Source organism: Ranitomeya variabilis, chromosome 6 (assembly GCF_051348905.1).
Source record: "Ranitomeya variabilis isolate aRanVar5 chromosome 6, aRanVar5.hap1, whole genome shotgun sequence".
Taxonomy (NCBI): domain Eukaryota; kingdom Metazoa; phylum Chordata; class Amphibia; order Anura; family Dendrobatidae; genus Ranitomeya; species Ranitomeya variabilis.
The window spans coordinates 403,935,669-403,960,202 of record NC_135237.1 but is presented as its reverse complement, the minus strand read 5'-3'; the positions used below and the strand labels follow the sequence as shown (position 1 = coordinate 403,960,202).

Sequence of the window (24,534 nt, the reverse complement as noted above, 5' to 3'; positions counted from 1 at the left end):
GGAGTTGGTTCCTTTTATGTTGAGAATATTTTCGAGGTGGAGGGATGAGGGGTCAATCGAGAAAGTTAATTTGGAGGCTACCATTATTACTTTACAGAAACCCGGCAAAACACCCACAACCCCAGAAAATTTTAGACCTATAGCTCTCTTGAATAACGATATAAAAAATTTTACTAAAATGTTAGCCTCACGTTTAAATCAGATCATTCCAGATCTGGTCTCATCAGACCAGGTAGGGTTTGTGAGGGGTAGAGAGGCGAAAGATGGAATACGCCGAATGATAGATCTAGTTCGGATTGCGGAGCTGTCTGGCCTCCCCAGTGCATTCCTGTCATTGGACGCAGAGAAGGCCTTTGACAGGGTGCACTGGGGTTATGTCCGGGCAGTTCTGGAAAAATTTGGGTTGGGAGGATCAATTCTCGCAGCTATTTTAGCTATATATGCGGCCCCTTCGGCGAGAGTGTGGACGGCGGGCGCTCTGTCGGAACCTTTTTACATAACAAACGGGACGCGACAGGGCTGCCCCCTGTCCCCAATAATTTTTGTCCTATGTATGGAACCACTGGCGGAAAGGATTAGGATTTCGCCTTTAATTTCAGGGGTAATGGTAGGAAAGGAAGCTCATAAAATAAGTCTTTATGCGGATGATATTATTATTTCTTGTGTGAACATCAAACAGTCCTTATCGACAGTCTTAGAGGAGCTGAAGGAATTCAGTGAGATATCGTTCTATAAATTAAACCTGAATAAATCATCAATTCTCCCGGTGGCAATATCAATAGAGTCCATACAAGATATGAAGAAATTATTTTCATTTCAGTGGTTAAAAGAAGGAATTCCGTACTTAGGGATAATGTTGACAACTACAGATCAGATAATAAAAGTAAATTTTACAAATCTACATACACAAATTAAAATTTTACTAGAAGATATGCATAAAATCACCACTTCTTGGATAGCCCGTATTAATGCTTTCAAAATGATAGCCTTACCAAAGATTTTGTATTATTTTAGGACCCTCCCCCTAAATATACCAAAAAAATATATTCATGATTTACAACTATTAGTTAGTAAATACATATGGGCATATAAGAAACCACGCGTAGCAAGGGCGTCACTATATCTACCTATGGAAGCAGGGGGGATGGGAGTTCCGGATCTAATGGCATATCATAGAGCCTCAATATTAGTGGGTTTAAAAGAATGGTGGCAGATGACTGGAAACCATAGATGGATGCAGATAGAAAAATTTTATTCTAGACGGGGTTCCACGCGTCTGGCGCTAGAGACAGAGTTAATTCAAACCGGACCCACCTCCCCCTTATTGCCAACAATGCAGGCGGCAATCCGGTTATGGAGACTGTTATTGCCCTCGCTGCTAGGGATACCATGTGAAACATTATCAATATATGCCATTGAGCCCCATATTCCTTATTTAAACCTCCAACAATGGCGAGGGGCAGGTATACAAACTTTAGCAGACATAATGGAAATCACTGGAGTTATCCCTTTTGATCAATTGGCTAATAAATATATTGGAATACGAAAATATTTTTATCAGTATTTACAAATTAGGAATTTTCTAAATAAAATTGTAATAGCGAGACACTCTGGTACTACGGGAGAGGGAAAGATGGGAAAACTTATAGTAACATCCGGTCCAATTATAAAAGGAATATCAGTGTTTTATAGAGCTTTAATTAATCCAGTGGAAGAGATTAAACTGCCCTATATGAAAAAATGGGAACTAGAGTTAGGGGAGGTATTAGAATTAAAACTATGGGGAAATAGCATAAAGGAGGTTAAGAGGGTGTCATCGTGTATAAATCACGTGGAACAATTAAAGAAAACTCAAATGAGATGGTATCTATCCCCAGAGAGAATTGCAAAATTTAATCCGCAATCCTCCCATTTATGTTGGCGAGGATGTGGATTAGTAGGCAACCATAGACATATCTGGTACTTGTGCCCGAAGCTTTTATCCTTCTGGGGCGGTGTGTTGAAGCTGATTATGGAGATTACGGGGGTAATGGCACAAATTACTCCCTCATTGGCGATTTTACACATCGGTTTGGAAATATTTCCTAAACAAATTAGAGGGTTGATATCACATATATTGATAGCGGCTCGGATACTGTTGGCTAGAAAATGGAAGGAGACCTTTCCTCCAACCCTAAAAGAGCTGACCGAAAAGCTGAATGTGAACTGTAAATATGAATTAATGTTGTCTCAGTCTCGCACTAGGAGAAAAAAGGTAGCAAAGATTTGGCAAACCTGGACTGTGAGTAAATATTATTTGTCTTAACATAGCTGTTAAATTTTTTTTTTTTTTTTTTTTTTTTTTTTTTTTAATGTAATTATAATTTGTAATGGAAATAATTTATGTTTTTGTTGTTATGTGTCACTTTTTGAAAATAAAATAAATATTAAACTGGAAAAAAAAAGAAAACTAGATTTAAAGGGAGCCTGTCACATGAAAAAATGCTTTTAACTTGCAGATATGGTGTTAATCTGCAGGTTAATAGTGTTCTGAACCTGCTCAGCACTGACACTTAGACCCACTGCTGGGATGAAATAAACTTTAGTCCTCCCAGTAATGTTCGAGTTGTAGTCACGGGGGCAGCGCTGGTACGGATTCAGTCACTACTCAGTGTAGAGAGAGCGGCTGCTGTAAGAGCACCGCCAGCACTGACTGGCAGCTAGCCATGATGCTGAGATACTGGCAGTCAGTGCTGGGGACGAGGTTACAGCCACTACTTTCTTTACACAGAGTGGTGACTGAACCTGCAGAGGAGCCATCCCCTGTCACTGAGACCCAAACATTACAGGGAGGAATGAAGTTAATTTCCTTCAGGCAGTGGGGATCTAAGTGCCAGTGCCGAGCAGATTCAGAACTATATTAACCTGCAGATTAACCCCATATCTGCAGGTTAATAGTTTGACGTTGATTCACTTCTCACGGACAAGCTCAAGGAGTCCGAGGTCAAAAGCCAGGAGGGTACTTCAAAGACAAATATATAGTCAAAGTCTGAGATCTGATAACTAAGGTCAGAATGTGCCAAAGGTAAAAGGTGTAATACAAACGAGTAGTCAAAATGCAAATCCAAGGTCCTTCAACAAAGATCAGAAAATGAGAACACAGAGTAAACACAACACAAAGCAAAACTACAACTGGGAATGGTCTGATCATTGCCAGCTAGCTAAATAGCCATATAATCAACCTGAACAAGTGACACACCAGGAGGAAACTCCACAGGTTTAGCAAGACTGGATAGCTGTCATTCACAATACTGAAAAGTCCAGCACACCCCTGGCTAAGATTGGATGACTGAGCTGTCACTCACAATACTTGACAGCCCAGCATGACCTTGATCCCATAGGATCCTTAGGTCAAAGTGAATGGTGGAATCGTGCGTGACAAATAGCATTTTCTCACATGACAGGTTCCCTTTAAAAAAAGGATAAAACCTGTCAAGATTCTGCATGCAGTGCTATCAGCAGAATCAGACTGTCACATGGAGTGCCGTATACCATACTGTGATACAGAACTAAAATAATTCCCTGTCTCTAAAAGCTCTATACTGGGCACTGTGACCCCAATTCATCTTTTGTAGTTTTTTAAGTCACTTATACAAATCAAAGAGTCACTAATTCTGAGGCATTCACAAAAAAATGGCAGAAATGTAATGATGGATCGGGCCATGTGTTCCTGAATGTGTAAGCAGACACTTCTGCAATCGGGCTGTTACTAAATGATGCCTTTAGCAATACAACAGTCAGGAAAGGCTTTACTCTAAATTTAAGCCCAAAATGTAAAGTTAGTCATAAAAGAGGGAATGAGAAAAACAGTAGCCATAGTTTGATAACTATATTATATTTACTCGCTGAAGTTGGCATTTTTGCATCGTATTTGTGGGTTTCATTTCTATGAATCGGACAAGAAATGCAGCCATGTTCGTTAGCATTGTACTTTAAATATGATGTATATAATCCTACTGATAATATCACTTTGCAAATGGGAGGTATCAGTAGGTTTATGGCTGTTTGAGTGACTGTGCATCTGACAAAATGTTGTGTCTTCCCATGGTTCACTGTAGTTGTTGGACTATTTCTTACAAAAGAATAAAAATAGCTAAAGCAATGAACCACATCTATTGGTCAGTTCTGCGCTGAAATGGCCAAAGTAGAAGACTTACACTGCCATCTTGTGGTAAAGGAAGGAAATACCAGTATACAGAAAGAAATACTGTATATACAGTAAATATTTTATATATATAGTGATGCAGCGGTAGGACCATACACAGTGAAACGGCAGTGACCCAAACAAATTCAACCAAAATGTTCCTTTATTGTGTTACTTTACACGGTCTATACATTATACGGCTTCTTCATACAGTCCATTAGTAATACATGGCTATATGATGCAGTCAATAAACAGGCCGAACTTCCATCTGTCCAGTTTCCCTGGGTGACTACACGCCGGTATCAAGTCTCTGTACTCATTCAGTGCACTGCACTCTTTATCCTCCGGATTGCAGCTGGGTAATCACAAGACAGCCCAAGACGCAGGGTGGCAGTCTCTTTGGTTCCTTCTGCCTCTGTGTTGCTCCACACAGAGAAAGCTCTGAAGACAACTGCTCTGACGGCTTCCAAACCAACACTGAAACACCTCCCCCTCTACTCCAGGGCTTTTAATCAGTCACTGCTTCACTATTCTAATTACTGCCACACCTGTGTCTGCAGTACGCCCTCATGGCCTCACTACACTTCCATGGACATTCTGGAGAGCACATAGATCACCCCCTAGCTGTAACAGGGGTCACTGCATCACAATATATACAGTACAGACCAAAAGTTTGGACACACCTTCTCATTTAAAGATTTTTCTGTATTTTCATGACTATGAAAATTGTACATTCACACTGAAGGCATCAAAACTATGAATTAACACATGTGGAATTATATACTTAACAAAAAAGTGTTAAACAACTGAAATTATGTCTTATATTCTAGGTTCTTCAAAGTAGCCACCTTTTGCTTTGATGACTGCTTTGCACACTCTTGGCATTCTCTTGATGAGCTTCAAGAGGTAGTCACCGAGAATGGTTTTCACTTCACAGGTGTGCCCTGTCAGGTTTAATAAGTGGGATTTCTTGCCTTATAAATGGGGTTGGGCCATCAGTTGTGTTGTGCAGAAGTCTGGTGGATACAAAGCTGATAGTCCTACTGAATAGACTGTTAGAATTTGTATTATGGCAAGAAAAAGCAGCTAAGTAAATAAAAACGAGTGGCCATCATTACTTTAAGAAATGAAGGTCAGTCAGTCTGAAAAATTGGGAAAACTTTGAAAGTGTCCCCAAGTGCAGTGGCAAAAACCATCAAGCGCTACAAAGAAACTGGCTCACATGAGGACCGCCCCAGGAAAGGAAGACCAAGAGTCACCTCTGCTTCTGAGGATAAGTTTATCCGAGTCACCAGCTTCAGAAATTGCAGGTTAACAGCAGCTCAGATTAGAGACCAGGTCAATGCCACACAGACTTCTAGCAGCAGACACATCTCTACAACAACTGTTAAGAGGAGACTTTGTGCAGCAGGCCTTCATGGTAAAATAGCTGCTAGGAAACCACTGCTAAGGACAGGCAACAAGCAGAAGAGACTTGTTTGGGCTAAAGAACACAAGGAATGGACATCAGACCAGTATATAATTTTTTCATCAATATGACCATTTGAGGGCTCATTTTTTGTGGGACGAGTTGTACTTTTCAACAACATCATTTGTTTTAGCATTTTATGGACTCGAAAACAGGAAAAAAATTCCAAGTGCGGTGAAATCCCACACTTATTTTTTTGTTTGGCTTTTTTGCTAGGTCCGGTTCACTAAATGCTAAAACTGACCTGTCATTATGATTATCTAGGTCATTACGAGTTCATAGACACCAAACATGTCTAGGTTATGTTGGTGAAAAAAATTAAAAAATTTGCTAAACCAAAAAAAAAATGGCGCCATTTTCCGTTAAACGTAGCGTCTCCATTTTTCGTGATCTCGGGTTGGGTGAGGGCTTATTTTTTGCGTGCAGAGCTGACGATTTTAATGATACCACTTTTGTTCAGATTTGTTCTTTGATCGCCCATTATTGCATTTTAATGCAATGTCGCAGTGACCAAAAAAACGTAATTCTGGTGTTTTGATTTTTTTATCGCTATGCCATTTAGGGATCAGGTTAATCCTTTTTTTTTTGCGATACCAAATATGTGTATGGTTTTTTTTATTGTTTTATTTTAAACGGGGCGAAAGGGGGGTGATTTAAACTTTCATTTTTTTTATATTTTTAAAACTATTTTTCTTTACGTTTTGGCATGCTTCAACAGCCTCCATGGGAGGTTAGAAGCTGCCACAACTTGATCGGCTCTGCTACATAGAAGCGATGCTCAGATTGCCTCTATGTAGCAGAATTACTGCATTGCTATGAGGGCCAACCACAGGGAGGCGCTCATAGCAATCCAGCATCAACAACCATAGAGGTCTCAAGGAGACATCTGGTTGTTATGCCGACAAACCGATTACCCCTGATCACGTGACGGGGTCAGTGGTGCGCGTATTTCTGGCCCGATGGCCAGAAGCGCGTTAAATGCCGCTGTCAGAGATTGACAGCGGCATTTAACTAGGTATTAGGCGTGGGTGGATCGTGATTCCACCCGCGCCTATTGCGGGCACATGTCAGCTGTTCAAAACAGCTGACGTGTCCAGGCTTTGATGCGGGCTCACCGCCGCAGCCCACATCAAAGGGGGGGAACTGCCATTGGATGTACTATCCTGTCCAATGGCAGTAAGGGGTTAATATTTGGCTACACACCCTTTGGAATAAATAACTGCAATCCATCACTTCCTATAACCATCAACAAGCGTCTTACACCTCTCAATATTAGACCACTCTTCTGTTTCAAACTGCTCCAGGTATCTCGTATTTGAAGAGTACCTTCTCCCAACAGCAATTTTAAGATATCTGCACAGGTGTTCAATGGGATTTATGGACTCATTGCTTGCCACTTCAGAACTCTCAAGCGCTTTGTTTCCATCCATTTCTGGGTGCTTCTTGAAGTATATTTGGAGTCATTGTCCTGCTGGAAGTCCCATGAACGAGGACGCAAACCCAGCTTTCTGACACTGGGCATTACATTGCAATTCAAAATCCTCTGGTAATCTTCAGATTTGAACCTCCACCATATTTGACTGTAGGTACTATGTTCTTTTTTTTGTAGGCCTCATTCCATTTTCGGTAACAGTAAAATGAAGTGCTTTAGCAAAAAGGTATATATTGGTCTCAACTGTCAACAAGACACTTTCCCAGAACGATTTTGGCTTGCTCACATATATTTTGTTAAACTGCAGTCTAGCATTATGTCTCTTTGTCTGCAGTGGGGTCCGCCTGGGTCTCCTGCCATATCGTTTCATTCCATTCAAATGTCGTTGGATAGTTTGCGCTGACATTGATGAACCCTGAGCCTGAAGGACAGTTTGAATTTCTTTGACACTCGATTGTGGCTGCTTATCCACCATCTAGACTATCCTATATTGCAGTTTTTCTAGGGAGAGTAGCTACAGTGCCATGGGATGTAAACTTCTTGCAAAATGTTACTGTACAATGCCTCCACATTAATGGAGGCAAGTTGCACATCAACATCAATAACCAGGTCCTCCAACTTTAGCAACAGGTCTGTCATATCTCTGATTTAGGATGGCGGGCAGTCACAAAATTCCTAAAAATCTTATCCAAATAAATGCTATTTTAGTTTAGGGAGTCAAAACCTGAGACACTTGAGTGACCCTTAAGATCTTCCAACCCTTTGTGTATTTTTGGAAGGTAATAAAAGATGGATTAGAGATATGTTTGAGATGGAATGCTTCAATAAGAATGCATTTAAGCTCCCTTCTAAAATTCACACTAGGGTCCTGCAGTATAACAGCATATGTGGAACCGACCTGCAGGATGTCCAAACACATTTTCGTGTATAATAAATGGTCAAAAATCACCAAATTACCTCCTTTATCAGATGCCTTAAAGATCAGTTTACCATTTTTGATAAGTTGTCAAGAGTTTCCCTCTCTGTTGGTAACAGATTCTGAGGATAGCCCTTGTTGAACTTTATCAATTTTAAAAGATCATCCATGACTAGTTTCATGAAATTGTCAACACTTGGCAATTCTGACCTTAGTTGGTCTAAGGTTTGTCAAGGTGTAACATGACACGGGACAGTAGCCATGGGCGAGGTACTCTTCTCCTGTGCCCCAACACATTACATGAAAGTGGGGGTCCTGGGTGGGGGGTCCTGGCTGAGTGTGTGGAATTATGTCATAGGGATGGTACACCCGTGCAGGCTACATGTAACCAATGATGCTAGTTTGCCAGGACCAGATGTTAAAGGGAACCTGTCAGCAGGATTGTGCTAAGTAACCTACAGAAAGTGTCAGGTTGGCGCCATAATACTGATTACAATGATACCTTTGTTGATTAAATCCGTCTTGTGGTTGTTGTTTAATCTTTATTTTCAGTTTTGAGGTAATGAGATTCTCGTGCTCTGTGGTGGCCTTTGAGGGGGTCTTTATATTATCCTCTGCTTAGGTATTCATACTGATGGCTTATGACAGGTCACTGATCACTCAGGACCTGCCCCCTATTTGAAATACTGATTATTATATGTAATGAAAAAAAAATCACCTTCAGCAGGCAGGCGCTTGGTGATTATGAAAAAAAAAAAATCTTTTTCAAAACTGCGCCGGCGCCTGTGCAGTAGTATCTATTGGATCACCGATAGATGCTACTGCGCAGGTACCGCCAGTGCCATCTAGGTGGAGACAATTTTTTTTTCCTCTCGCAAAATGGCACTGTCGGTGCCTGCACAGTAGCATCTATCGAATTGCCGATAGATGCTACAGAGCAGGCGCGGCCGAAGCCATTTTGAGAAAGATTTTTTTCATAATTATTGTATATGACTAAATAAAACAATTTAATGCACATTATACATACAATCATGCCGCTAGCGCCTGCCTGCTGAAAGTGATTTTTCAATACATACAATAATCAGTATGTAAAATAAGGGGCAGGACACTGAGGAATCAGTGACCTGTCTTAACCCCTTTACCCCCAAGGGTGGTTTGCACGTTAATGACCAGGCCAATTTTCACAATTCTGACCACTGTGCCTTTATGAGGTTATAACTCTGGAACGCTTCAACGGATCCTGATGATTCTGACATTGTTTTCTCATGACATATTGTACTTCATGATAGTGGTAAAATTTCTTTGATATTACCTGCGTTTATTTGTGAAAAAAAGGAAATTTGGCAAAAATTTTGAAAATTTCGCAATTTTCCAACTTTGAATTTTTATGCAACTAAATCACAGAGATATGTCACACAAAATACTTAATAAGTAACATTTCCCACATGTCTACTTTACATCAGCACAATTTTGGAACCAAAATTTTTTTTTGTTAGGGAGTTATAAGGGTTAAAAGTTGACCAGCAATTTCTCATTTTTACAACACCATTTTTTTAGGGACCACATCTCATTTGAAGTCATTTTGAGGGGTCTATATGATAGAAAATACCAAAAGTGTGACACCATTCTAAAAACTGCACCCCTCAAGGTGCTCAAAACCACATTCAAGAAGTTTATTAACCCTTCAGGTGTTTCACAGGAATTTTTGGAATGTTTAAATAAAAATGAACACTTAACTTTTTTTCACAAAAAATTTACTTCAGCTCCAATTTGTTTAATTTTACCAAGGGTAACAGGAGAAAATGGACCCCAAAAGTTGTTGTACAATTTGTCCTGAGTATGCCCATACCCTATATGTGGGGGTAAACCACTGTTTGGGGGCATGGCAGAGCTCGGAAGCGAAGGAGCGCCATTTGACTTTTCAATGCAAAATTGACTGGAATTGAGATGGGACGCCATATTGCGTTTTGAGAGCCCCTGATGTGCCTAAACATTAAACCCCCCCCCCACAAGTGACACCATTTTGGGAAGTAGACCCCCTAAGGAACTTATCTAGGTGTGTGATGAGCACTTTGACCCATTAAGTGATTCACAGAAGTTTATAATGCAGAGCCGTAAAAATAAAAAATCATATTTTTTCACAAAAATGATCTTTACGCCCCCAATTTTTTATTTTCCCAAGGGTAAGAGAATAAATTGGACCCCAAAAGTTGTTGTACAATTTGTCCTGAGTATGCTGATACCCCATATGTGGGGGGTAAACCACTGTTTGGGCGCATGGGAGAGCTCAGAAGAGAAGGAGTGCCGTTTGACTTTTCAATGCAAAATTGACAGGAATTGAGATGGGACGCCATGTTGCGTTTGGAGAGCCACTGATGTGCCTAAATATTGAAACCCCCCACAAGTGACACCATTTTGGAAAGTAGACCCCCTAAGGAACTCATCTAGATGTGTTGTGAGAGCTTTGAACCCCCAAGTGTTTCACTACGGTTTATAACGCAGAGCCGTGAAATTAAAAAATCCTTTTTTTTCCGCAAAAATTAATTTTTAGCTCCCAGTTTTGTATTTTACCAAGGGTAACAGAAGAAATTGGACACCAAAAGTTGTTGTCCAATTTGTCCTGAGTACGCTGATACCCCATATGTGGGGGGAACCACCGTTTGAGCGCATGACAGAGCTTGGAAGGGAAGGAGCGTCATTTGGAATGCAGACTTAGATGGATTGGTCTGCAGGCGTCACATTGCATTTGCAGAACCCCTAATGTACCTAAACAGTAGAAACCCCCCACAAGTGACCCCATATTGGAAACTAGACCCCCCAAGGAACTTGTCTAGATGTGTTGTGAGAACTTTGAACCCCCAAGTGTTTCACTACAGTTTATAACGCAGAGCCGTGAAAATAAAAAATCCTTTTTTTCCACAAAAATTATTTTTTAGCCCCCAGTTTTGTATTTTCCCAAGGGTAACAGAAGAAATTGGACCCCAAAAGTTGTTGTCCAATGTGTCCTGAGTATGCTGATACCCCATACGTTGGGGTAAACCCCTGTTTGGACGCACGGGAGAGCTCAGAATGGAAGGAACAGTGTTTTACTTTTTCAACGCAGAATTGGCTGGAATTGAGATCGGACGCCATGTCGCGTTTGGAGAGCCCCCGATGTCCCTAAACAGTGGAAACCCCCAATTATAACTGAAACCCTAATCCAAACACATCCCTAACCCTAATCCCAACGGTAACCCTAACCACACCCCTAACCCTGACACACCCCTAACCCTAATCCCAACCCTATTCCCAACCGTAAATGTATTCCAAACCCTAACTTTAGCCCCAACCCTAACTTTAGCCCCAAACCTAACTGTAGCCTTAATCCTAGCCCCAGCCCTAACCCTAGCCCTAACCCTAGCCCTAACCCTAATGGGAAAATAGAAATAAATACATTTTTTTAATTTTTTTATTTTTCGCTAACTAAGGGGGTGATGAAGGGCGGTTTGATTTACTTTTATAGCGGGTTTTTTAGCGGGTTTTTATGATTGCCAGCCGTCACACACTGAAAGACGCTTTTTATTGCAAAAAATATTTTTTGCGTTACATTTTGAGAGCTATAATTTTTCCATATTTTGGTCCACAGAGTCATGTGAGGTCTTGTTTTTTGCGGGACGAGTTGACGTTTTTATTGGTAACATTTTCGGGCATGTGACATTTTTTGATCGCTTTTTATTACAATTTTTGTGAGGCAGAATGACCAAAAACCAGCTATTCATGAATTTCTTTTGGGGAAGGCGTTTATACTGTTCCGCGTTTGGTAAAATGGATGAAGCAGTTTTATTCTTCGGGTCAGTACGATTACAGCGATACCTCATTTATATATTTTTTTATGTTTTGGCGCTTTTATACGATAAAAACCATTTTATAGAAAAAATAATTATTTTTGCATCGCTTTATTCTGAGGACTATAACTTTTTTATTTTTTCTTTGATGATACTGTATCACGGCTCGTTTTTTGCGGGACAAGATGACATTTTCAGCGGTACCATGGTTATTTATATCCGTCTTTTTGATTGCATGTTATTCCACTTTTTGCTTGGCGGTATGATAATAAAGCGTTGTTTTTTGCCTCGTTTTTTTTTTTTTCTTTTTTGCGGTGTTCACTGAAGGGGTTAACTAGTGGGACAGTTTTATAGGTCGGGTCGTTACGGACGCGGCGATACTAAATATGTGTACTTTTATTGTTTTTTTTATTTAGATAAAGAAATGTATTTATTGGAACAATATATATATATATATATATATATATATATATATATATATATATATATATATATATATATATATATATATATATATATTGGAATTTTTTTTATTTTTTTTACACATGTGAATATTTTTTTTTTTACACTATAACATTGCCCCGGGGGGGGGGGGGGGGGGGGGCGCATCATGTTATAGTGTATGATCGCCGATCTGACACTTTGTTGTGCACTGTGTCAGATCGGCGATCTGACATGCACAGCTCCTGGAGGCTTCCTGGCGCCTGCTCTGAGCAGGCGCTGTGAAGCCACCTCCCTGCAGGACCCGGATGCCGCGACCATCTTGGATCCGGGCCTGCTGCAGGGAGGAAGAGGTAAGAGACCCTCGGAGCAACGCGATCACATTGCGTTGCTCCGGGGGTCTCAGGGAAGCATGCAGGGAGCCCCCTCCCTGCGCGATGCTTCCCTGTACCGCCGGTACACTGCAATCATGCTTGATCGCAGTGTGCCAGGGGTTAATGTGCCGGGGGCGGTCCGTAACCGCTCCTGGCACATAGTGCCGGATGTCAGCTGCGATAGTCAGCTGACACCCGGCCGCGATCGGCCGCGCTCCCCCCGTGATGGTGGTCATACGGGCCCACCCCACCTCGACGGGATAGTATGTCCGATGTCAGAAAGGGGTTAATCCATCAGTATGAATAGCTAATCAGAGCACCACATAAAGACCCCCCACAGACGGCCCCGAAGCACGAGAACCTCTAACTTAAAACTGAAAATAAAGATTAAACAACAGCCACAAGACGTATTTCATCACCCCAGGTATCATTTTAATCAGTATAACGGGGCCAACTGTAGGTTACTGAGCACAATCCTGCTGATAGGTTCCCTTTAAAAAGTTCATGAAAGCAGACAAATATTTAAAATTAAACATCTTTTTACTGAAGAATAACTTGATATGAATTATATACAGCAGATAGTAGGAAATTATCTTCAAGGATGTTTTTTGTTTGCACATAGGTAGAGGTAGACACAGGAACACTGTCTGTTTACATCTTCCACTGGTTTATTAAAAAATACTGCATTAACCAGTGTAACGTTAGAAAAAACCCGGCCTTCCTGGCTCACCCCAATCTGAATGCTCTAGATTCTAGAAGACTGGAAATGTATCCTCCTGACTCCTCCCGCTCTACAGATGTTCAATCAACCTAGCACTAAACATGGCTGATTAACCCCTTTCAGCACTTAGTGTGCATGAGCATTTTCCTAGGTTGATATCACTGAAGCTAACACCTTCAGTGAAACATACCTTCCTTTCTGTACTTTGCCAGTGACATTGTCACATATTCCCCCTAAAGACAGGGGTTTTGGCACCTTCAGTCATCACACAGGAAAGTCTAGGCAGGGCATCTTCATTACCGCTGTGTCGGTCGAAACGCGTCGCTTGCCTCATACAGTGCCATGGTGTTGTCCCAGGAGTTACTCTGATTTTACCATGTTGGATTAAAGTTTTGCATTTTACAAGAAGCTGGAACCAATTATTTTTTTTTTTTCTTTGTGGAGGCCTGTGTTCCTCATGAAAGTTAAAGTCCCGTAGCCCTGAGTTTCAACTCTTGTAACTTCATCTTTGCTTCAAGAGACCATTTGGCCATCAACGTCTTCGTGTCCTTAAGAAGGTCAATGAGGGGTGCGGCTATCATGGTGAATTTCCCAGAAATGTCCGAACCTGTTTCTTGGAGACCGATTGCGGCCAATTTTGGATTGCCTCTCCCTTATTCGCTTGCGGCTTTATTTAGCTTTTTCCACCTATGTAGGCCAAGTATTTTCTTTGTCACAGCTGTGACAAAGACCGCTGTGTCGGTCGAAACGCGTCGCTTGCCTCATACAGTGCCATGGTGTTGTCCCAGGAGTTACTCTGATTTTACCATGTTGGATTAAAGTTTTACATTTTACAAGAAGCTGGAACCAATTATTATTTTTTTTTTCTTTGTGGAGTCTCAGTACGTCTCATCAGGACGGAGTTCCGGGCTTCTTTCATTTATCGGTGAGCTGGCTTTTTTTGTCTTTTCTTTTGTCACCATTTTCCTCACCTCCTTCTAAGTCTCCTCGTGGGGGGTGTCGGTGATTCTATACGGCTTTTGATTCACCCACACATACTGTATAGTTTTCATGATTTCATGCTCAACAACCTGCATACGTCCTGGCAACTCTAAAAACGTGTCTCTTTTTCACTGAAGCAGTTCTTGGCACTGTTGGTTCTGAGCCAATGACAGTGTCTCTGCCACCGTGACATCCTCAATGTCCCCATCTAGCTTGTCCAGCCAGCGTGGAGTTTCAACAAGGTCAGCCAGTACCTTAACACTCGGGAGTTTCTCCTCAGTAATACCTACTGCCATACACTCCTGTCGATTGTGATTTTAGAAGATTTTTTTCCATTTTAGTTCCCAAGTAAACAAGTTTATATTTTTAATCCATTCACAGTTGTCAAAGCGATTTGTGGGGACAAATGATAATTTCCAAACACGAAAGGGCGAAACATGATGGTTGCTTAGACTGTTTTAACTTCAGTGTTATAGAAGTGATTACGTCGATACCAAGAGACAAAATTTCATAGTGAGGTTAAGGGAAAAACTTATCACTTTCTTGATTTTGCCAACTGCAAAACTATGGGCATGGTCTGCCTATTTAACCCCTTCACCCCCAAGGGTGGTTTGCACGTTAATGACCAGGCCAATTTTTACAATTCTGACCACTGTCCCTTTATGAGGTTATAACTCTGGAACGCTTCAACGGATCCCGGTGATTCTGACAATGTTTTCTCGTGACATATTGTACTTCATGATAGTGGTAAAATTTCTTTGATATTACCTGCGTTTATTTGTGAAAAAAACGGAAATTTGGCGAAAATTTTGAAAATTTTGCAATTTTCCAACTTTGAATTTTTATGCAATTAAATCACAGTGATATGTCACACAAAATACTTAATAAGTAACATTTCCCACATGTCTACTTTACATCAGCACAATTTTGGAACCAAATTTTTTTTTTTTAGGGAGTTATAAGGGTTAAAAGTTGACCAGCAATTTCTCATTTTTACAACACCATTTTTTTTTACTGACCACATCTCATTTGAAGTCATTTTGAGGGGTCTATATGATAGAAAATACCCAAATGTGACATCATTCTAAAAACTGCACCCCTCAAGGTGCTCAAAACCACATTCAAGAAATTTATTAACCCTTCAGGTGTTTCACAGGAATGTTTGGAATGTTTAAATAAAAATGAACATTTAACTTTTTTTCACACAAAATTTAATTCAGCTCCAATTTGTTTTATTTTACCAAGGGTAACAGGAGAAAATGGACCCCAAAAGATGTTGTACAATTTGCCCTGAGTACGCCGATACCCCATATGTGGGGGTAAACCACTGTTTGGGCGCATGACAGAGCTCAGAAGCGAAGGAGCGCCATTTGACTTTTCAATGCAAAATTGACTGGAATTGAGATGGGACGCCATGTTGCGTTTGGAGAGCCCCTGATGTGCCTAAACATTAAAACACCCCCACAAGTGAGACCATTTTGGAAAGTAGACCCCCTAAGGAGCTTATCCAGAGGTGTGGTGAGCACTTTGACTCACCAAGTGCTTCACAGAAGTTTATAATGCAGAACCGCAAAAATAAAAAATCATATTTTTTCACAAAAATTATCTTTTCGCCCCCAATTTTTTATTTTCCCAAGGGTAAGAGAAGAAATAAAAATAAAAAATCATATTTTTATACCTCATGGGACGTGATAGGACATCAGAAGGTATGTATATTGTGTGTTTGTTTTGCCAAGCGAGGGTCTGAAAATGGATTGAGAGAGCAATAAAATATTAAAACAACCGCTGTGTTTATTTAATTAAAATACTTTTAAATCATGTGTGTGTGTGTTTTTTAACACTTTCAAACAATTGGATTAATAATGCATAGGTGTTATAATTGACGCCTCTCCATTATTAATCTGGCTTAATGTCACCTTCCAATAGCAAGGTGGCATTAACCCTTCATTACCCCATAGCCCACCGCTACAGGGAGTGGCCAAGTGCCAGAATAGGCGCATCTTCCAGATGTGCCTTTTCTGGGGTGGCTGGGGGCAGATGTTTTTAGCCACGGGGGGGCCAATAACCATGGACCCTCTCCTGGCTATTAATATCTGCCCTCAGTCACTGGCTTTACCATTCTGGCGGAGAAAATTGCGCGGGAGCCCACGCCAATTTTTTCCGCCATTTAACCCTTTATTTTAGCAGCTACAGCGGCCAAATTTTGCACATACACACTACTAACATTAGTAGTGTGGAATATGCAAAAAAAAAGGGGGATATGAGATGGTTTACTGTATGTAAACGATGTCTCATATCCTGTCGGGTTTGTGAAGGAGAAATGCAAAGCCGGCAATTGAATTACCGGCTTTTCACAGATATCGCGCTGAATGAAATATAAATACAGAATATATATATATGTGTCTCAATGATATATATATATATATATATACTGTACATATGTTTTCCCGAACATTTGAGCACATAAATCCATTAGATGTCGGTTTTGCAAGCTTGCGAGAAAATCTCGGCATACGGATGCCATACGGATTACATACGGATGTCACACGGATCATTTGATGCGAGGAAATCGCATCCTCGCACTGCACACGGATCACTGTTTTTGAAACATTTGTGCGATTCTCGTCCGTGAAAAACGGACCTTTTTTTATACGTTAAGTGTGTCCCCGGCCTAAAGCGTTGTTTTTTGCCTCGTTTTTTTTTTTTTTTACGGTGTTCGCTGAAGGGGTTAACTAGTGATATAGTTTTCTAGGTGGGGTCGTTACGGACGCGGCGATACTAAATATGTGTACTGTTATTGTTTGATTTTCTTTTATTTAGATAAAGAAATGTATTTATGGGAATAATATACAGGTCCTTCTCAAAAAATTAGCATATAGTGTTAAATTTCATTATTTACCATAATGTAATGATTACAATTAAACTTTCATCTAATATATAAAGCTGAATGTGTGTGTGTGTGTATGTATGTATGTATGTATGTATGTCCGGGATTGGCATCTGAACCGTAGCAGCTACAGCCACAAAATTTTGCACAGTCACACGTCTGGACCCCGAGAGCGTCATAGGCTATGTTGTGAGGTGAAATTTTAACCCCGCGCTTTCCAATTCACCAAACAATTTTGCCCCTATCTACATAATGGGGAAAAAGTGAAAGGAAAAGTGTTGGAGGCGTCGCAGCTACAGGCACAAAATTTTGCACAGTCACACGTCTGGACCCTGAGAGCATCAAAGCTATATTGTGAGGTGAAATTTTAACCCCGCGCTTTCCAAGTCACCAAACAATTTTGCCCCTATCTACATAATGGGGAAAAAATGAAAGGAAAAGTGTTGGAGGCAAATTAACAGCTGCCAGATGTGAACAAGGGGGACTTAAAGAATGACAGCGATGGCACCAAAGAGTATATACTGTACAGTTGCTAAGGTGGGGCCCCAACATGGGATAATCACACCACCACGGGGATATGAACACACACACAAAATGCGCCACACACTACCACGTGCTCGAACACATATACCACCCTCAGTGCACATTTCACCACACATACACCAACCTCGCCACATAAAAGTAGAAACACAAAAGTCGCCGCTCAAAACTCGCCACGCGCAAAACTCTCCACATGCAAAACTCGCCACACGTGCAAAACTCGCCACACGCAAAACTTGCACACGCAGAAAAATTGCCACACGCAGAAAAATTGCCACATGCACAAAAGTTGCAACACATGCAAAAGTTGCCTCACACAAAACTTGCACATACTCAAAAGGCACCACACATAAAACTCGCCACGCGCAAAACTCGCCATGCGCAAAACTTGCTGCACACAACTTGCTACACTAACCTGTCACATGCAACTCGACACACAAAAAGTTGCTACACGCATGTCGCCACACAAAACTCATCTCACAAAAGTCCCTACATGCATGTCGCCACACGCAACTCAACACACACAACTTGACACACGAAACTCGCCCTAAAACACACACAAGTCTGGTATCCTTCAAAAATAAAAATCTGATTAATAAGCAGACAAACTACAAGAGCAACAAATGTACCATATAGGAATCCGGCAGCTGTCAGTCACATGACCAGTCTATTATGTGTATGTGTGAGCTAATATATACTGCCAGGGGGTGGGCTTACTGTTGGCTGGGGATTTATCAGGCTGCCATTTTAGCTTACAAATACTGAGGTAAAAATACTGACCAAATAACGTGTGAACGAGGGCTAATACAGGAGGAGATGGCATACAGCTATATACTATATACAGGAGATGACACACAGGTATATACTATTTACAGGGGAGATGACACACAGGTATATACTATATACAGGAGGAGATGACACACAGATATATACTATATACAGGAGAGATGACACACAGGTATATACTATATAGAGGAGGAGATGACATACAGGTACATACTACATACAGGAGGAGATGACATACAGGTATATACTATATACAGGAGGAGATGACACACAGGTATATACTATATACAGGAGCAGATTACCTACAGGTATATAGTATATACAGGAGGAGATGACACAGGTATATGCTATGTATAGGAGGAGATGACATACAGGTATATACTATATACAGGAGATGACACACAGATATATACTATATATAGGTGAGATGACACACAGGTATATACTATATACAGGAGATTACATACAGGTATATCTAATATATAAAGCTGAATGTGTGTATGTATGTATGTGTGTATGTCCGGGATTGGCATCTGTACCGTCGCAGCTACAGCCACAAAATTTTGCACAGTCACACGTCTGGACCCCGAGAGCGTCATAGGCTATGTTGTGAGGTGAAATTTTAACCCCGCGCGTTCCAATTCACCAAACAATTTTGCTCCTATCTACATAATGGGGAAAAAGTGAAGGGAAAAGTGTTGGAGGAAAATTGACAGCTGCCAGATGTGAACAATGAGGACTTAAAGAATGAGAGCGATGGCGACAAAGAGTATATACCGTACAGTTGCTAAGGTGGGGCCCCGACATGGGATACTCACCACACACGGGGATATGAACACAAACACAAAATGCGCCACACACTACCACGTGCTTGAACACATATACCACCCTCAGCACACATTTCACCACACACACACACCAACCTCGCCACATAAAAGTCGAAACACAAAAGTCACCACTCAAAACTCGCTACATGCAAAACTCGCCATATGCAAAACTAGGCTCACGCAAAACTCGCCACACGTGCAAAACTCACCTCATGGAAAACTCACCTCATGCAAAACTTGCACACACAGAAAAATTGCCACATGTACAAAAGTTGCACCACATGCAAAAGTTGCCTCACACAAAACTTGCACATACTCAAAATGCACCACACATAAAACTCGCCACGCGCAAAACTCGCCATGCACAAATCTTGCTGCACACAACTTGCTACACTAACCTGTCACATGCAACTCAACACACAAAATGTTGCTACACGCATGTCGCCACACAAAACTCATCTCACAAAAGTCGCTACATGCATGTCGCCACACGCAACTCAACACACACAACTTGACACATAAAACTCGCCCTAAAACACACACAAGTCTGGTATTGTCCTTCAAAAATAAAAATCTGATTAATAAGCAAACTACAAGAGCAACAAATGTACCATATAGGAAATACGGCAGCTGTCAGTCACATGACCTGTCTATTATGTGTATGTGTGAGCTAATATATACTGCCAGGGGGGAGGGCTTCCTGTTGGCTGGGGATTTATCAGGCTGCCAATAGCAACCAATCACAGCTCAGCTTCTATTTTGCTACAGTTAATTAACCTGAGCTCTGATTGGTTAATATAGGCAACAAAGACATTCTCAGTATAACAAAGCTAATATATGTTGTGAAATGCTTCTATTTGCTTAGTTTTTGCCTTTTAATAATTACATTTCTATCTATTTGTTTTGTGGTTTTTGTGTGCAGAATAAATTTTTGTTAACACATTCTATTTTGCTAACAGCAGTCATTAACCCGGGCGAAGCCGGGTAGTACAGCTAGTATATTATAGATTCATTATCCACCAACTGAAATTTGTCAGGTCTTTTATTGTTTTAATACTGATGATTTTGGCATACAACTCCTGATAACCCAAAAAACCTGTCTCAATAAATTAGCATATTTCACCCGTCCAATCAAATAAAAGTGTTTTTTAATAACAAACAAAAAAACCATCAAATAATAATGTTCAGTTATGCACTCAATACTTGGAATCCTTTGGCAGAAATGACTGCTTCAAAGTCACCCGGAAGTACTCCCTGCAGGACCTGGATGCAGCCCCGTGGCCATTTTGGATCCGGGGCCTGCAGGGATAGGAGGTAAGAGACCCTCGCAGCAACGCGATCACATCGCGTTGCTCCGGGGTCTCAGGGAAGCACGCAGGGAGCCCCCTCCCTGCGCGATGCTTCCCTATACCGCTGGCACACCGCGATCATGTTTGATCGCGGTGTGCCAGGGGTTAATGTGCCGGGGGCGGTCCGTGACTGCTCCTGGCACATAGTGCCGGATGTCAGCTGCGATAGGCAGCTGACACCCGGCCGCGATCGGCCGCGCTCCCCCCGTGAGCGCGGCCGATCGTGCTGGACGTACTATTACGTCCTTGGGAATTAGGGCCCACCCCACATGGACGGAATAGTACGTCCAATGGCAGAAAGGGGTTAAATGTATATGTAAACTAGAGTACATTGATATGTGAATTTAAAGGGAACCTGTCACCCCCCCAGGTGTTTTTAACTAAAAGACCCACCTTGTGCAGCAGTAATGCTGCATTCTGACAAGGTGGCTCTTTTAGTTCTGGGTGCTGTAACTGCCGAAATAATCAGTTTTGTTATTTGTCCTAAATACCTTTTCTTCAGTCAAGGAGGCAGGCCTTTCCCCCCTGCTGCAGACGCCACACAGCCGTCAGTCATGTCTTCTTGGCGCCGCCTCCTCACTGCTGTTTTGAAATCAGGTGGCGCCTGCGCTCTTTTCTCCTGCCTTGGGCAGGCGCAGTGAGCGCTGCCCGTCTGTCCTCATATGCAGTCCAGCTGACTGCGCCTGTGCGGCCGCCCTGCTTGTGAATCCCAGCCCTGTAGTATGAATAAATCATAAGACACTGCGGGGCTGGGATTCACAGGCAGGGTGGCCGCACAGGCGCAGTCAGCTAGACTGCATATGAGCACAGAGGACGGGCAGCGCTCACTGCGCCTGCCCAAGGCAGGAGAAAAGAGCGCAGGCACCGGCTCACTTCAAAACAGTGGTGAGGAGGCGCTGATTATTTCGGCAGTTACAGCACCCAGAAATAAAAGAGCCACCTTGTCAGAATGCAGCATTACTGCTGCACAAGGTGGCTCTTTTAGTTAAAACGCCTGGGGGGGTGACAGGTTCCCTTTAAGAACAGAATTAGTGACCACCTGGGGGACATCAGAAATGCCATAGACACTCCCATCTCCAGACATATAAGATTTACTGTATATAATTTTCTTCCTTTTAAGTTTGAATCCCTCCACGTTGCAGTCATCACTATGATTTTCCAGTTCCCTCCAGATCATAGGCACGCAAAAATGAGAGCTCTCGTTCTTCCTTTTGGGCCACTGCCATAGTTCTTCTACGCAAACAGAACACACTACATGTGGAGCCCAAGACTTGTCCTGATCACCTAGTTTTACACAAAAATACATATAATACACTTTCCTAACGAAGTTCATAATGCTCCTTCATTGTTTCTTCACAATGAAACAACAACAAATGTAGGAAAAGTTGTCAGCTGAATTACGACACCCCCTTGTAGCCATTTCAATCACGTTGTTAGAAACAGAAGCTTAATCCACCACAACTCCTAAATACTGTAAGGAATGGTGGTAAGCACGCCACCACACTCTTATGAACTCTTGCTATAAGAAAATCTGCCGTGGCTCCCCATAGCAACCAATCACAGTGCAGCTTTCAATTCTTATACTGCTGAGGTAAAATGAAACAGGTGCTCTGATCGAACCATTGAAACAATGGGTACAACATGAACATAAATAGGGAAGAAAATACTAAAAAAGAACAGATAAAAACATAGTAAATATATGGTACATTTAACATCAAGCGGCCTGACCCACATGTGTCTGGTGATCAAAGAAAACAGAGCAAAATTCAGTGTTTCATTAATCCCATCATGACGGAGCCCTTTTTTCATTTTTGTGCTTGTTTTTCGCTCCCCTTCTTCCCAGAGCCATAACTTTTTATTTTTCGGTCAATGTGGCCATGTGAGGGCTTGTTGTTTGCAGGACGAGTTGTACTTTTGAACAACAATATTGGTTGATAACCAGCCTTGCTGAAGCTGACAGATGAGGATTGTACCCCCAGCTGTGAGTTTTGCCTGGCTAGTTATCAAAAATACAAAGGAAACCACAGCGTTTTTTTTTTTTAATTATTTACAGCGCAGGAGCCAACTGATGAATACTCCCATCAGCCACTCCTGCTCTCACTGCTATTAGCGGCAGCAGGCATCAGCTGATGGGAGCAGTGGTCCATCAGCCAACAGCAATGACTGGAGATAAACTTCATACCTCCGAACACAGCGGCAGGCTTTCTCTGTCATTTTATAGCGTGGGAATCGCGGCTGTTTGACCAGTGGTGATGATTTTACCGCTGATCAGAAGTAGGGTTTACCGCGCTGTCATGCACATGACAAATACCCAGTGTTCGGGGGACTAAACGCGAAGAGTAACACGGACTCCCTGGTGAAGTCCGTTTTCGGTGTCTGTGCCCAAACAGCAGGTTTTCAGTACGGACGCCGAACTTTACTGTTCGAGTTTGCCCATCTCTAGTCATGATACAAGAGGGGGTTTGTTGGCTGCTTCTCACTAGTACAGTGCGGGAAAAGAAGCTCCTGGCCAGGACTGCAGGGCAAAGTCTCAACATCGGGACTGTCCCGCTATATATGGGTATATGGGACCGTTAGGGGGCTATGGTATGTCACACATATGTACACCTCTGATCCCTATATATCACACACGTGTACACCTCTGATCCCTGTATATTACATGCATATGCAGAGCTGATCCCTGTATATCACACAGATACACAGCTCTGATCCCTGTATATTACATCTGCTCACTGTATATTACACACATGCACAACTCTGATCCCTGTATATTACAGCTGATCCTATATATTACTCACACAGACAGCTCAAATCTCGATATATTACAGCTGATCCCTGTATATCACACAAATGGACAGTTCAGATCCCTGTATATTACACAAATGCACAGCTCAGATCCCTGTATATTACACATGTACAGCTCAGATCCCTGTATATTACACATGTACAGCTCTGATCCCTGACCCTGTATATTACAGCTGACTCCTGTATATTGCACACATTTACACCGCTGATCCCTGTATATCACACACATGCACAACTCAGATCTCTGTATATTACAACTGATCCCTCTATAGTATACACATATGCAGCGCTGATCCTTGTAGATCACACACATGCACAGCTCAGATCCCTATTTATTACAGCTGATCCTATATATCACACACATGCACAGCTCAGATCCCTATTTATTACAGCTGATCCTATATATCACACACTTGCACAGCTCAGATCTCTGTATAGCACACATGCACAGCTCAGATCCCTAGTTATTACAGCTCAGATCCCTGTATATCACACACTTGCACAGCTCAGATCCCTGTATATTACAGCTGTAGGGCTATGCTTGCTGTATACTTCATCTTCCTCTTATGAAAAGAACACATCACACAGTCTCTGCTGCTGCAGCCTCACTACCCAGAGCCGGATTCTGCCCACAACACGTGACTAATCACATGACCATGACATCCTCTAAGGTCCTGTAGCCCTCTAGGACCTGACATTCGTTCTCCGTCTGCTCTGCTCCGGTTCCGCCTCTGGTGACGTATGATATTATTGCCGGAGCTGTCATGGCGGCTCAGAAGATCAATGAAGCTTTAGAGCATCTGGCGAAAGCGGAGAAATGGTAAGAGGAGGCTGGTGCGGGTGTGTGCACAGTGACTGCTGCTGCCAGAGGCTGCGCTGCCTGATGTGTCCCTGCCATCATGCCCAGTGTGGGGGGAAGGGGCATGCCTCCTCCTATTCTGCCGCCTGTGATTCTCTGTGGGATTCGGCCATCCCTGGGCTCATGCGCAGCTCTGTTCTA

General features: G+C 42.0%; 1 protein-coding gene across 1 annotated transcript in view; it reads left to right on the top strand.

Moving 5' to 3' along the window:
- The first annotated feature begins 24,195 nt into the window (after positions 1 to 24,195).
- NAPG (NSF attachment protein gamma) overlaps positions 24,196 to 24,534 on the top strand; it is a 29,240-nt gene continuing 28,901 nt past the window's right edge. Inside the window, exon 1 of the mRNA XM_077270190.1 lies at positions 24,196 to 24,354. Coding sequence (XP_077126305.1) covers positions 24,299 to 24,354 — 56 coding nt within the window. The 5' untranslated portion in view covers positions 24,196 to 24,298. The remainder of the gene's footprint in view (positions 24,355 to 24,534) is intronic.